The sequence below is a fragment of the Vanellus vanellus genome, assembly GCF_965231255.1.
Source record: "Vanellus vanellus genome assembly, chromosome: Z".
In the NCBI taxonomy this organism is placed as follows: Eukaryota; Metazoa; Chordata; class Aves; order Charadriiformes; family Charadriidae; genus Vanellus; species Vanellus vanellus.
Window position 1 is genome coordinate 79,693,787 of NC_138908.1, and position 14,196 is coordinate 79,707,982.

The window sequence follows — 14,196 nt, forward strand, 5'->3', positions numbered from 1 at the left end:
GGGAAGCTGAATTGTTGCCATCATGACTAAAATTCTTCTGTCTGCTTCTAGGGTGCTGGTATGGATGCTTTCAAGCACTGGAAAGCAGATGAACTGAAGAAAGAGCTGGATCTAAGCCCTTCTGAGCTTCTGGTTATACTTGCTGTCACTAAGTGTCCTCTCCAGTCTAACCTGGCACGATAGTCCCTGTGCTAAATCAGATCCTTCCCTGAGATATGCTCCTTCAGTGTCCTCATGGGGCCACATACACTTGGCCAATCCCTTTTGTTAGGTGCAAAAAAACACACACAAAACGTTTTCGTGGCTAACTCTCTCCTACTACAAGACAGGCACATCTTCAGCTCCTTCAATGGGCTCACCAAGGTGGGGGTCTACAAGAGAATAAGGACTTCTGAGCTGCATTTACTCCATTTTGATAGGGACTGTCTGTACCTCTAATAAAGGCTCCTATAAACAGAAGATGGAAGTGATCTGGTGGTAACAACTGAACTGATTTTGCTGGGCAGCAGAGCATTAAAATAAAAGGAAAAGGCAGGGAGGCTAAAGGACTTTAGAGGTAACAATTCAAGACTGTTCTGCTTTGCAGAAAGAAAAAAATGCTCTAAAAGAGAGATATGGAATTTTATTGCCATTTTATCAGCTGATTTCATGTTACATCATTTACTGGGAAAAAAAAACAAACAAACACCCAAACAACAAATCTTAGTCCTACCATTGAGTATTCTTTTTATAGGAAACAAGCTGAGACCTCAGCATCGGCCTGATCGTGAAAAGGTAGAGGCAGAGCACTTCATAATGATCCATGATAATGAAAACACCATAGACTCATACCAGTCAATCTTTAACAATACAGGTGTCTACAGCCCTGCACTTTTTTATATGACTGTAAGAAACAAGTATATCCTCAGTCATCACAGCCACGCTACGATATAAAGCTATTGCTTGGTGCCAAACTAAGGAGACAGTGGTGTTCCGTGATCCCTTTGCAGGTGTTATTGAAAATCTCCCTGACAAAGACAGTCCCTGCTTTAACAAAATTGCATGCATGCATCTCCCGCTCTCCCCCAGCAAAACCTGCTGTAAAAAGCCAGTGTGATGAAGCAAAAAGCATTTGGATATGGAAACATATTTTGGCTTCAAACTTCCAAGAGGCCTTGTCATAAGCAAGGAAAAGAAAAGACATTTTTGAAGAGGAAAAATGCGTTGACAGTTATCTTCATATAGTCACATATAAAGGAGAGTCTAACCTATGGAGGCTGAACCTTGCACGTGAACCTAATACATTTATTGAAAGGTTTCTTAACCAGCTTTATGTTGTCTTCAGTGCAGCACCTTTTTCAAAGATGTTGTGATCCCATTCCTTAATTCTCAATGGAAATGATACTGCTCTGAAGACCAGTTTTTCAAAGATATTAGAGATACCAGTAAAAAATTAGAACACTTCATAGTTTTTTGGGAAGGTTGAAGATAGGGATTTCCTGCCTGTACCTTAGAAGGGTCAAAAAGGGCCTGAATCAAAATCACTGAAACTTGGATATTACAGCTATAACAGCCTAGAAAGGTCACCTAACCCGTCTCTCTGTCACTAACTCAGGAGTGCAAACTGTTTATTGCAGCTTAGGGCCACCCTGAGTGCTGGGTTTGCAGGGGAATCTCCGATGTGGAACAGTTTTAACACAGGGAGACTTCCTCTCTCTAACAAACACATACAGTCTTATATTTCTGTTTCTCAAAGAATTATCTAATGGAAAAGCCAGCCAGTGGTGGAAAATATTTCCATTTTTGGAAATATCTCCATTTTTGTTACTGGTGATAGGCTGGGTTTCCAACAAAACAAGCTGCTTCTTGATACTTTTGACACCGTTACATGTACGAGAAGTTCCCTTGGAGCACCAGGCTGGCTCCTCTCCAACACCATAAAGTATGTAAGTCTAACAATGAGACCCTTGTTCAGATTTGTCACTCAAGCAAAGCTTCCTTGGCTTTGGTTGGGTTTTATCTACACATAGAAGTTAACAGTAACTGAACAAGAAGTGAGCATGGATCCTTCTATTCATTTCTTTGGCTTGGGAAGAAAGAAATCAGGGGTTATTTAGTTGTCAGGGAGACATATTTACATAAAGTTATTACGCTGTGATGAAACTGGATACAGACTATACTGCATGAAGGATGAAGAATGCTTTGAAACGTTTGCAACACAGACCTATTGAGACAGACACTGTCCCAGTCCAGTCATCCGGGATTAAACTGCAGCCTGGTCCCATCTCTTAATTACAGATTTTCTTCAGCCACTAGAAATATTCTCTTTGGCTGAGCAAGGGGAATCAGGACAGCTGTTGGCTCTCCTCTAGTGACCAGAAAGACTTTCTAGAGATGCAGGATGCCCCTGGGGTGGGGAACTTGGCTCATCCCTCATTAAGCATCCTTCCACCTCTTTTTCTAAAGAGACGCACACACAAACAGTTCCTGGTTTATGTGTGGGTACATATCTGTGTGGTGTGGCTCTAGCCAGAGGCCTAAGTGAAAAATGCAGAAGCTAGAAAGTCACAGAGCTGAATCTTTTTGAGGGTCTACAACACAAAGAGAGGCTACAACCACAACTGACACCCCCCTCCCCATGCAGTTACCTGTGCTAGTGCTTTGTATCCAGTGGTTCCCACAACTCCTCAGTAGGGACGATTAGCATCCTTTGGCCTCTTCAGCTGCACCTTCAGCCTCTTCATGCCAATCTGGAAGCCATTCATAGCCTGGATAGCAGCTTGGGCACTGGCAGGATTGTCAAAACTCACAAAACCTGTCAAAACATGAGGCAAGGCAGGGGGCTTAATGAGCTGAAGCGGGCCACAGCACGTACATGCAACGACCACTGAGAATGAACATGGGGAAGGGGGTGAGGGCAGTGGAAGGGAAGGAGTAAGCAGGTAGGAGGGTGGGCAGGCAGGCAGGCGAGTGAGGAGATGATGGTTGCCAATGAGGGACGAAGGGAAGGAGGGGTTGTTACAGATCAGTGTCCCAGGACACAGTGCCTGGTCTGTGTGCCAGTTTGGACACAAGATTATGCGAAGCAGAGGGATCCACACACGAGATTTGGGTCCCTTGAGCTGGGTCTCAGTGGATGTGATGCACTGTCTCAAAGCACTCTGTCTTGCTTTTTTTCCCTCCATCATGACTTGGGTAAATCTTCCTCCTCAACTCACCAGCATAACCTTTCCTTTTCTTTCCAACATTCACAAAGAAGGGAACCTGATATACTTATTGCTGCTTCCTTATGATAGCAATATAAGTAAAATGTGAATTTAATAAGTCCTCCATTATGGTATTCATTGGCATGAATAGTTTGATTGTTGGCCACTTAAGCCATATGAAGAGCTTTATTAACTAGCAATTACTGCAGACTTTCTGTTGACTCTGCAGTTGAGAAAGATGAACACTAGTGCTTTCCTAACATGGTTTCCATAAGTAGTTTCATACCTTGCCAGTAAATCATCCAATCAGGCATGCAGCGCATCCAGCAGTAGGAGCACCTATAGTGACTGAATATTGTATTTACAGGCCACCTAAATGGCATTCTTTGTCTCAATGGAAGACTTGCTCTCTGGGAATCAGTAGAGCCAAGATAGGTCAGAACCATGCAGGATGCAATGCATCTAATGTATTCAGCTTTGGGGAGGGGTTTTGGTGTGGGTTTATTGTCTTTCTTTTCTTTTTTTTTCTTTTTTCTTTTTTTTTTTTTTAATTTTTTTTTTCTTTTTCCTTTTTTCTTTTTTCTCTTTTTTAATGTTAACTCCAGGAAAAGGCCTCATTTGCCCAGACCGTATATGACTTTAGCTGGAGTGACCATGGGTCTGTGATATTAGTGAGGCAGGGGGCCATCACACTGTATAAGAATTGCCTCTGCTACCTTTGCCAGAAATGTCCCTTTGTGCCAACAACATTTCTGAGCACAAACCCTGGGTACGACTAGCCTGGGCCAGTCTGCACTCCAGACAAAGCCATCTGTCTTCCCACTCCTGCAAAGCTCTGGCAGCACAAATCAACCCTAGGAACCTAGTGTCTCAACAGACAGGCTGAAATGAAGAGACAGTTTGAGAGCCCTTCAAAAAGCTAATGCTGAACGTTTGCTGCCAGGTATACACCTGCTCCTGACAACAGCACCAGGCATGGCTTACAGCCCTGGGCTATGCTGTGAATGCAGTCAACAGCACCTCCTCCCTGGTCTAGTTCCTTCTCGAAAACAAGTCTCACAGATGACACAAAGTGGCTCGTATTTGAAAAAGACACGCACACACATGCGCATATGTGCAAGTATACCTTCTCGCTCTTGCATTAAAACTGTCCTGCCTGCCCTTCGCTAATAACATAAGTTTATGAGAGGTCATAAAACCTATAGTCTTAGCCTCAAAGCGATACAACAGGTTAACTGAGTGTGGCAGTTGTGTTTTTAAGATAGAGGCCATGGAATAAACAGGCATTCCTCTTCAGCCTCCCCCCTTGAAGCTGAGGCTCCAAGTAACTGGCTGTCCACGCAGTTTTCCTACCAACCACCTGGATGAGGAGGTACCAACACTGCAGCTCTAAAGACGTGTGCAAAAGTGTTGCTCAAGCCTCACAGCAGTCATCAATCTCTAGACAGAAAACTGGAGAGTTATGTATGGTGAGTAATGAGCTGGTGTATTATTCAATGGCAATGGATCTGCTTTTGCAATCGCTTATTAGCCAGTAAGCACCTGGTAATGTTCCCAGTTTACATTTGACTAGTTAAATAATCTATCAGTCAACAAGGCCCAATGATTTGATCTCAGCAAAGAAATAAACTAAACACCTCCTGATTTCACCTGAGCTGATTCAGTCTTTAAATACTGCTGGAAGCTCCCTTGGAAATGTTTTATTTGAGCTTCAACATGAAATTTGCTGCCTAGTTACCTCACGTCTTTGAATACAGGGTGTAGTGAAAGCCAGTTCTTTTTAAAATCACCTCTGGACTGCTAATACTCCTGTCCAAGACCCCTCAGCTACATCTATAACAGTAAAATTAAACTGTGCCAGGGAAGTTCAGAGAAACTGGAAACCAATCGTATATACCAATGGATTTTTAGAAAGGACCTTGACACAGTTTTGGGTTGTGCCTGACTCCAATCAATCCCTGGAAAAAGTCTAAGTATTAGCACAGAGGCTGTTTTCAGTAGTTAGCTTGGATGTGGTTATGATGTTCTGGAAAGTAAGAGAATTTAACAGTTTGGGTGTGGGCCATTCTGTTCCAGCTAGCCCCAGAGCTAGGGGAAATGGCCAGGTATGTTTACTTTACTAATGTGTATGCAGCTACCAAATATCAAAGCTGAGTGGGATGCAGCTGGATAATTGCTTATATCATGTCTATAGAGAACGTAGCTTGCCTGTAAGCTTTGACTTCTACTTTTGTAACTGGTCCTGTTGCAGTGTGCTTCATACTGACTAAATGTGCACATCTAGTGTGTGTCAACAAGTGCATCCATTTGCGAGCAAATCACCTTGGGATCCTAAAAAAATCAGTGGAGGTCTAGCTGATACAGTCGGTGGAGCGTAGGACATGATTTCTTTCTTTTTTCAGGACACTCCTAGCTGTGCTCAAATGAACCAGGTCCCACGGGCAGTGTAGCAGGGACCAGTGCTGACTGCAATGAAGCCAGGCACCTAGCTTAAATCAAGGTACCTCTACTGTGAGATTTACCTGGTTCTGCAGATGGGACTGACATCTCAAGGTAAAATGTTGTTAACTGGCTAGTGCCTGGGTAGGTCACTCCCCAATGTGATGTTAATCACTGACTCAAACTCCTAATGCACGCAAACCCCACCAGACCTCCTGCCAAGTATGATGGAAGTCTACTATTTGTCTACTTTTGCCAAGACTAGACCTTTAGCTGGGTGATAAGTGCTGGCGCTAGGATGGTGATACCTCTGCAAGAACCTTCCCTTTAGATAAGCTCACAAAGCTACACTAGTTTTTATCATCTCTTTGCTTCTGAGATGGAATTTTAAGGCCATTTCCTCATTCTGTGCAAAGCTGTAAATAACGCAGCATTTTAACAAATGGGACTAATAAGAGAGATCAGAAGTGCATTTGCTCACTATATTTCATTTAGACCAGATAATGAAGCTGGGAGTTGTACTCTGTTGCTATTGGTATTGGTTGCCTACAGATTTGGACCAGATTTGTATTGTTTTTTTCTCCTTAGTTGTCCTGATATCCACTGCTGTAATATAAAAATCTTCACTGGCTAGCAGCTGAGGGTGGAGGGGATGGGGCGGGAGGGCTGGGGAGAGAGAAGGAGGAGGGCAAATGCCAATAATTGTTTTTTTCTTGTGACCACGTCCTTGGGACAGACCAGCTAATTCCTCCAGCTGCATTTGACTGTTTGAGTTTCAGGGGGACTGATACGCTCAGAAGTTGGTGGTGCATTTGGCTCTCTCCCTTCCTGTTATTTATGTGGAGTTGTATTTCATATTGTTGAGGGTGTTTGGACAGACTCCAAAAAGAAGAAAAGCTATGGCTTATCCTGAGAGTTGAGATGTTACAGTGATAAGGGATAGGCAGATAGACAGACAGACAAGCTGTGTTAACAATATCATATTCCTTTCTCTTTTCAGGTCAAATACCTACTGGTAGATTACATGACTTTTGTTGTTGTTGTTGTTACATGCACTATTGCCAGTTAACCATCTTTGTTTCTCTGTGTCAATGCCAGCAACCTTAATGGTGTTACGCCAGGTTTAAACAACATGTATGACTAGGAACAGGATGTATGTACCGTGAAAATAGCTTAAATACTTGCTTTCTGAACTGCTTTAATGTTTGAGCCCATGACTATAGGGCTCAAAGCGTGATGATAGTACTACAGTTGCTCACAAAGCTATCTGTTTTGAACACCACCCCTGCATTGTCATCTACACTTTTGAAGGACAAAAGAGAAAGGGAGAGGTTAAAAAGCTTGAAGCTGTTTCTGTGCATCAGTTAATTAATAATCAGAGAAATATATGTTCTGGTCTGAAGATGGCTGGTAGGAGGACAGGATTTTGTGATAAATCTATTTTATGGGGGGGATTTTTTTTTCTTTTTTTACTTCCCCCCCCCCCCCCCCCCCCTTTCCCCCCGGGATTATGTAAAAAAGCTGTTCTAATAAATGATTTATCAAAGCAACAAAGAATGAAGAAATCTGCTAGGACTGCAGCTCAGGCCATCTAATCTTCCTGATTCTGCACAGCATCTTCCAGGAGATGCTGTTGGAGCCCGTGTCTTCTCCTGATCTGTTCTTTTCCTGTGTGACTGTGTAAATGATTAGTGGGCATAAACTGGTCTGGCATCTAGGAGGGTGCTTTGGTTTCTCCATTTCTTCCACAGGAAGTCTTGGTGGTGGGGCATGCTGAGGGAGCTTCATGTCCTTCTCATGATGCCAACATGATCACCAATGACTTTATGTAACTGATATTACTCAAGGGTGTTTTTCTGTTTTAAACAGCTGAGATGGTAAAGAAGGGAATTAGCAATCCATCTCAGAGTGCATTTGAAGACCCTTTTGCAACTATAAACTTTTCATTCACAATGAATAGTGTCTCTGCATCGCCATGAATTAGTTCGTGCACTAAGTGCACTGCTGAATGAGCACATCGTTAGGTTCCCATGGATCCCTAATTGGTCTTTCTGAGTCTTCTGTTGCTTTTTGCATGCTGTAACGAGAATTGGCGGTTAATGTGCAAAATGGCCTTTTGATGATCTGCTACCAGCTTGGAATAACGTTGCCTCTCTTCAGCAGAAGCTTTCCCGTGGATGGAGCCCAATGCTTGGTAATACACTCAGCATCCCCCAAATCAGAAGTCAAGACCATGGTGCATGACAGGTCCAGCTGCAAGCTTTTGATCCAGACTCTTGAACTGGGGGCAGATGGTCCTACAGCAGGTCCACTCATGCAAATAGGCTTATCTCAGGTAATGGAAAGGAAGAGAGGAATCTCAAAGCAACAGCTATTTAACTTGTCTTAAAACTGAGTTATTTGACCTATGTTCCAGATATTTGCTGCACAAAACTACTATCTCAGAGATGCTTCGCTTTCTTTGTCCAGAGATGCATTTTTCTGGTTCTGACTGTCAGTGTATTTGTCTGACTGTCATAAGGGATCTTTCTTGGCACTTCTTGTTCCTCCAGTTATGAAAGTCACTAGCTATGGGGAGGATATCATTCTTCTGAACTTGTCCCTTTTGTCATTCAACCTATGTTCATCTCACTAGAGAGAACGAGAATAACAGAAGAGCAAGGGTCTGCCTCTCAGCTTGTGGAAGGCAGATTCCCATGCGGTGAAAAAGAAGAAATGTCACGCACATGGGCTGGGTACTAGCACCGGAGAAGTCCATGCCCCTTGCTTCACTTGTGTCCAAAGTGCTGCTACCCAGGACATAAGAGGGAGCCCCAGTTGGACTACTAAGACAGAGGAAGCTGCAGAAAGCACTCACAATGGGTTAGACCAGAGGCCCTGCTCCTTTCCTTACCCCGAGCATTTGAGTTAGTAATTAAGAAATTAGTTATTAATATAATTGGTTATTAATATAACTGTCCTTTCAGCACATGGCTTCCTTGCTTTTATTATTAACCAGAGGAGGGTGAGATCTAGGAACATCAGGGAGGCACTTTTTTGCTGGGAAGGCAATGATAAGGAGTTCAAATCACGGGAGTCTTCTCCTCTGCAAGAAGGGTGCTGGGGAGGAGCTCCCGCCGTTTTCCCCTCACCGGGACCTGACCACCTACACCTCAGAACTTCCCTGCTGCTCTAGTCCATTTCATTCCTAAGACTGCTCAGTTTCTCTTTCTCTGTGTTTATTAGTCTTATCAGAGAGAGGAGGTTTTCCTTTAATTGCCTTGCAAGATCTTTACCTTGCTATGTTCTTTACACGATGTACTAGCTGCTGTCTTGCAATTTTTTAGTGCTGTAAAGAATTTCAGGACACAATCTGTATGTAAGTAGCTCTATAATGTATGTATGCATTTGAAGGTATTGTACTGTAAGGTGATTTATGAGTACTGGAATACTCAATAAAGGAGTATGTCTTCAGATCAAGGGCATAGCACTTCAGCTGTTTTCTGGTGTCTAATAGGGTTGGATGACTTTTTGGAATATTTAACCTTCCACTGATGTTTAATCATGTCCAAGTGTGATCTGTCTATCCAGTTATCCATCCATCCCATCCATCCATCTGTCCATCCATCCATCCATCCATCCATCCATTTTGTAATGTAATAACAGTCAGAAACTGACGACTATGCTAAACAACTACTACTAAATATGTCACATCTGTGGGATGAGATAATTGGAACCTCAGAATATTCAAAGAATTGGCTCAGAAATTTCCTGAACAATTAATTTGCATTTTAGAAATTCATGGAATACTAGAAAATCTTCAATGTGTTTAGAAATTTATAGAATACTAGAAAATCTTCAAAGTGTTTCAGAAAAAAAAATAAATCTATTATTAATTTTTAAGAATGTAAACTAGTGGACCTGCTAAACTTAGTTAATCTTTCACAAACCTAAGTAAAATTATGAAAATTTTGATATGAGATGATGTAACAAAGAATTAAAAGGTACACAATTAATGAAAATCATCATGGTTTCATGGCAAATAGCATTTATAAAATGAACCTGGCTGTATGAAATTGCTAGTTTGATTAATAAGTTTTCATAGCATATACTTAAACTTTTCTAGAGTATTTAAGGGAGCCTTTATTTATAGAAAATGAAAGAAGCCCATATCAAACTTCTTAAAAATTGGATAATAGATACAACACCAAAACCATTGTAAATTGTGACTTAGATTATTGAGGAGTTTCTGGTAGGCTCCTCCAGGAGCATGCTGAAAGCTCTGTGCGATTCAGTTTCTCTAACATTACCTGGAAGATATCTAAAGTAATTACTGGTAAGATTTGTCAGTCATACAAAAATGGTGAAGTGGTAAATAATGCCAGAAGTAAGTCATGTTGACACGGCTCACTGCACAAACTGGACTGAGTTTTCATTTTTAAGAAATTTTCATTTTTCAGGAGTGTTCATTTTTATCCAACCAGATACAAAATTAAGTATCCAGAGGAAAAAGCAAGCGAGTCAGTTATAAGAAGGGGAAATCTTCACTAGAAAACAGTGCTTCTAAGAACATGTATGTCATGATAACAGCCAAATAAATGAGCTCTCAGCTTTATGTTGAAATACTGAAATTCCCAAGACGCAGTACAGTCTTGGGATTAAGCCAGTCTCTGGGGAATATCTTCTAGAAGTAGGAAGCTAATGTTACCTCTGAGTATGGCTCAGGAAAGATCCTTACTGGAATTCTGCATTTAGCTCTGGTGATTTCTCTACAAAAAATAAGTTTTAAGAATTATTCATAACTACAAGAATAATTCTGAGTCTGCAAAAGTAATGACAGTTGCCATAGTTTGTTGCAGAAAAGGTTAAACAGTCTTCTGACTATAGTGTATAAATAATTTCTAATAGAATGTTGTTTTTAATATAGAAAAAAAAGAGCTTGATGATTTCTTCTGGATGGAAGCAGACGTTTCACAAATTTAAAATGGAAATAAGACACTGAGTCTGCATTTTTTAAATAGTGAAGATAATTAACTTTTTTGGAACATCTTGTTTAGCAATAGGGGTGGAGCACCTATCACATGAAATCTTGATTAAGAGATTTTCTAAAAGGTATGCTATGACTCAAGCAGAAGGTTTGAACCTGTCACATGAGCCGAGGTATCTGGCATATGTTATTTCAGAATTCAGTCCAAAGGATCAGACTGGCCCCTTCTGATACTGCATATCTGTCTATCTGTCCGTCCATTGTTCGTTTCACATTTCAGATATTTAGAGAATCAGTTCTTGCCTACTGATCTGGCATGGACTGTGGTAACAGTCATGATAGAGGTGACAATTGATGTTAATGCCTCATAATAAATGGCCCCAAAGTGTGGGCTGCGGACCACTGAGACAGCTGACTGGTACTCGTTCTTCATCTTGCTTCCAGCTGAGAGAAACTGAACAGATGGGAAGGAGAGATTAAATGAAGAGTGAAAGTAGATGGCATGATTAACTTTCTCTAAAGGTCAGAACACCCAGTGCAGAAGGTAGCTTGATATACATGAGCATCTTCCTTATGTCACCTTCCTGTCTTCCTGTGCATGAAACTACCTCTATACATTGAAGCAGTGTGAGCTGGAATATGCAGAGAAGTGGTCCCTGTTATTGTACATTGTCAGCTGGATATTGTCCAGACACTGCCTCAAGGAAGCAGTACCTTTTCTGTAGAAGGTTGAGGGCTGCAGATGCTGACCCTGGATATGGTGGTTCAAACCAAGAAGGAATTTTCTTCCTGTGATTCGTCTCTTTCACAATCTGTTTGGGTTTCTTTTCATACAGAAACTTCTGTCCATGACTCACATTGAAAGCACAAGGTTAAGACTCAAGATTAGACTAGAATATGGACAGTTTAAATTACCAGGTGGAGATCTAGGGCTTTGACTCATACATACATCTGAAACCAGGGCTCCTGATCAGGACTAACTTTTTTTCAAAAGAAAAAAAGAATAAGCAAAACCACAACAGATTGCTCATCATAAGAATGAAGCTAACTCTAAAAATTTCTATTTTTCTTGTAAACAGAATTTGCTGAAAGGATGAACAACTATTTGTCTGATGCAGTGGACTGCCCATTCTCAAGTAGGAGTTGAAATCATCCAATGAATGGATGGAAGAAATGAAGGATTCAGGCTTCAGCCATTCTTTGGAGACCCCATGAATCACATATTGGACCAGTATACATATATGTCTGCTGTGAACAAGAAGCGTTGTGGTTCTTCTAAAAGAAACATGATATTCCAATGCAGCTGATGATGATCTTCCTCACAAGAAACAAACTAGCCAGTGAGGAATCACCCATAATTAAGTGAATGGTATTGGTCTTTTTTTTGAATGATGATTGGAATTGAAGCCACTTCCTAACTGCTTTCAGAAATGGAAGGAACTCTTCTTGACTTGTTTTCTGAGCCTTCCTTGCAAGTTTTCGATGCCGTGATGTATTCATATAAGGTTTATGGGGAAAGTACACAGTTGGAAAAAGCAGATGAACTTTTGAGGAGAAAAGTTCTGTCAGTGTAAAATCAGAAGCAAAGAATGAACTTAACATAGATTTTACACGTTATGAGTGGGATCTAAGTAGGTTAGTTAAGGATGCAGTGAAAGTGTTGCTGAATCAAGATGAATGTTATTTTTACATTTGTTTTGTTGGAGTTGTACAATATAAACAAGATGAAAGTAAGTACTGAAGCTTCCACCAGCTTTGTCACAATCCATTTCTTATCTCAATGTTAATTTCTTTGCTCGCAGGTTCTCTCTTGGATAGCACTCAGTTTGTGGGTTCTTGATAAAGAAGCCATGTATGAACACTGCAGCTACTGAAAGTCATCCTTCTTGGTCAATAAGACACAAACATCATAAAATGTGACCTTCCTTTTGATAATATTTCATAGAGCGGAAGTGAATTCCTTCCTGGTCTAGTCAAGGGAAAAAAAAAAAAGGAAAACCTATCAGGAAGGTGTACTATGAATTGTACTAGTGACTAATGATGATTTTTTATCAGTTCTTACATGTCCCAGAGAGTCTTTGGAATAGATCCATTTTGGTGTAGCAATGTACAGAATATCCTCACCTTGATCCTGATGATCATTACTTAGATGGACAATTAACTGTTTCTCCTCTATGTTGTTGCACACCTGATACCTCATTATGGGTAGCTTGGGAAAACACAATTGATATAGAAAGACTTGAAGCTTCTCTTGTGGGACACTCTGGAAGTTTCTCTTCATAAGCCAGAAGTAGTGATGAATAGTTTTTGGTCATGCTTTCCAAACCAATACTTTACCTTCTATGGAGGCCACTGTGTGAAAACCAGCTAACAAAACTAAAAGTGAAATCAACAGGAAAAAATCTCCTCATACACAGTGAGTCATTTGGGAGAGAAAAAGGAAAGAGAGAATCTCTTGATATCTAGACCAGGAGGTTGAGAACTGGCACTGAACTATGCTGGGTACCAAGAGAAGAAAGGAAAGAGTTATACAGGTACATTTTAAGCTGGAAGATAACATACTGTTCCAGATCCAACCAGCTGTTACATCTGTGGTCCTTTCAGTTTCAGTGTAAGACCTCTGTGTTTTCACCTACACACAATGGACAGGGAAATGATCAGGTGGCTTCTTTTGTCATCAACATCAATGGGAATGAAACACCCTCGTATTATAGTGTAGATGCTGAAAAATTCCTGTGGGTCTGCTGTCAGAGTATTCACCATTAATGGCCTTCAAAAGAATATCCTGGATACTGGAGATCTCTGTGAAGAGCGTTCTGCACTCCCTCACAAGAGTTATATTCAATCTATGGGACTTGAATCATATCACAGATTGACTGGAGCCTGATCTAATTCTGGCTTCTAGGGCCCCTGCCCAATGACCTGACTGAACTCTTGATTGACCCTTGGGTGAGAGATGGAAAAATATGCTTGTATTTTAATTACTGAAATAAGGGCAGTAGAAATATTGCTGGAAAACTCATTTATGAAAATGCCTTTGATTAGAAAACCTGAGAAAGGCAGGATGGTTATTGATAACTTAGAGAAGGATCTTATTTTGAATGGGTGGGGTAAAAGTATGAGCTGCCCCTAAAAAAAAGTGGCTCATGCATTGACTCCTGAAATCACGTAGCAAAAATTCTTCTCTCAAAAGAATTTCTAAAAATCCAATGACACAATAATCCTTCTGAAACCTGTTCAGCCATGTCAGGAGACACAGATTGACCAGGGTAAATACTTTAAAATTTCTGGAGGCTCTTCTAGAGAAGGATTTTAAAGGGTCATGGAGAGCTATCTTTAGAACAATCATATAATTTCACCTTTAAATGGTCAGAAGACGATCACATTTATAGGTCATGTTGCCAAAAAGGGATGCCTGTGAAGTAGCCAAAGACAGCAACTGCTCTTAGATGTTAGATGCACCTCTTCCCTTTTATAACAATAAGTATGCCTGGCTAAATATCAAGGGGACTAAAGCTCAGCTGGTGAAAGGGGCATAGTCCCACTCTCTAGGTTTTCCATGGGTTACATCACCGAGGATCTCAGAGATATGCCCTGACCTGCAAG

General features: G+C 41.0%; 1 protein-coding gene across 14 annotated transcripts in view; it reads right to left on the reverse strand.

The window, feature by feature from the left end:
- Positions 1 to 2,666: 2,666 nt before the first annotated feature.
- Positions 2,667 to 14,196, reverse strand: part of CELF4 (CUGBP Elav-like family member 4) — a gene marked incomplete at both ends in the record, with an annotated part of 693,394 nt that continues 681,864 nt past the window's right edge. For all 14 annotated transcript variants that reach the window (XM_082496991.1, XM_082496998.1, XM_082496993.1 and 11 more), the window contains one exon: positions 2,667 to 2,794. In XM_082496991.1, coding sequence (XP_082353117.1) covers positions 2,667 to 2,794 — 128 coding nt within the window. The remainder of the gene's footprint in view (positions 2,795 to 14,196) is intronic.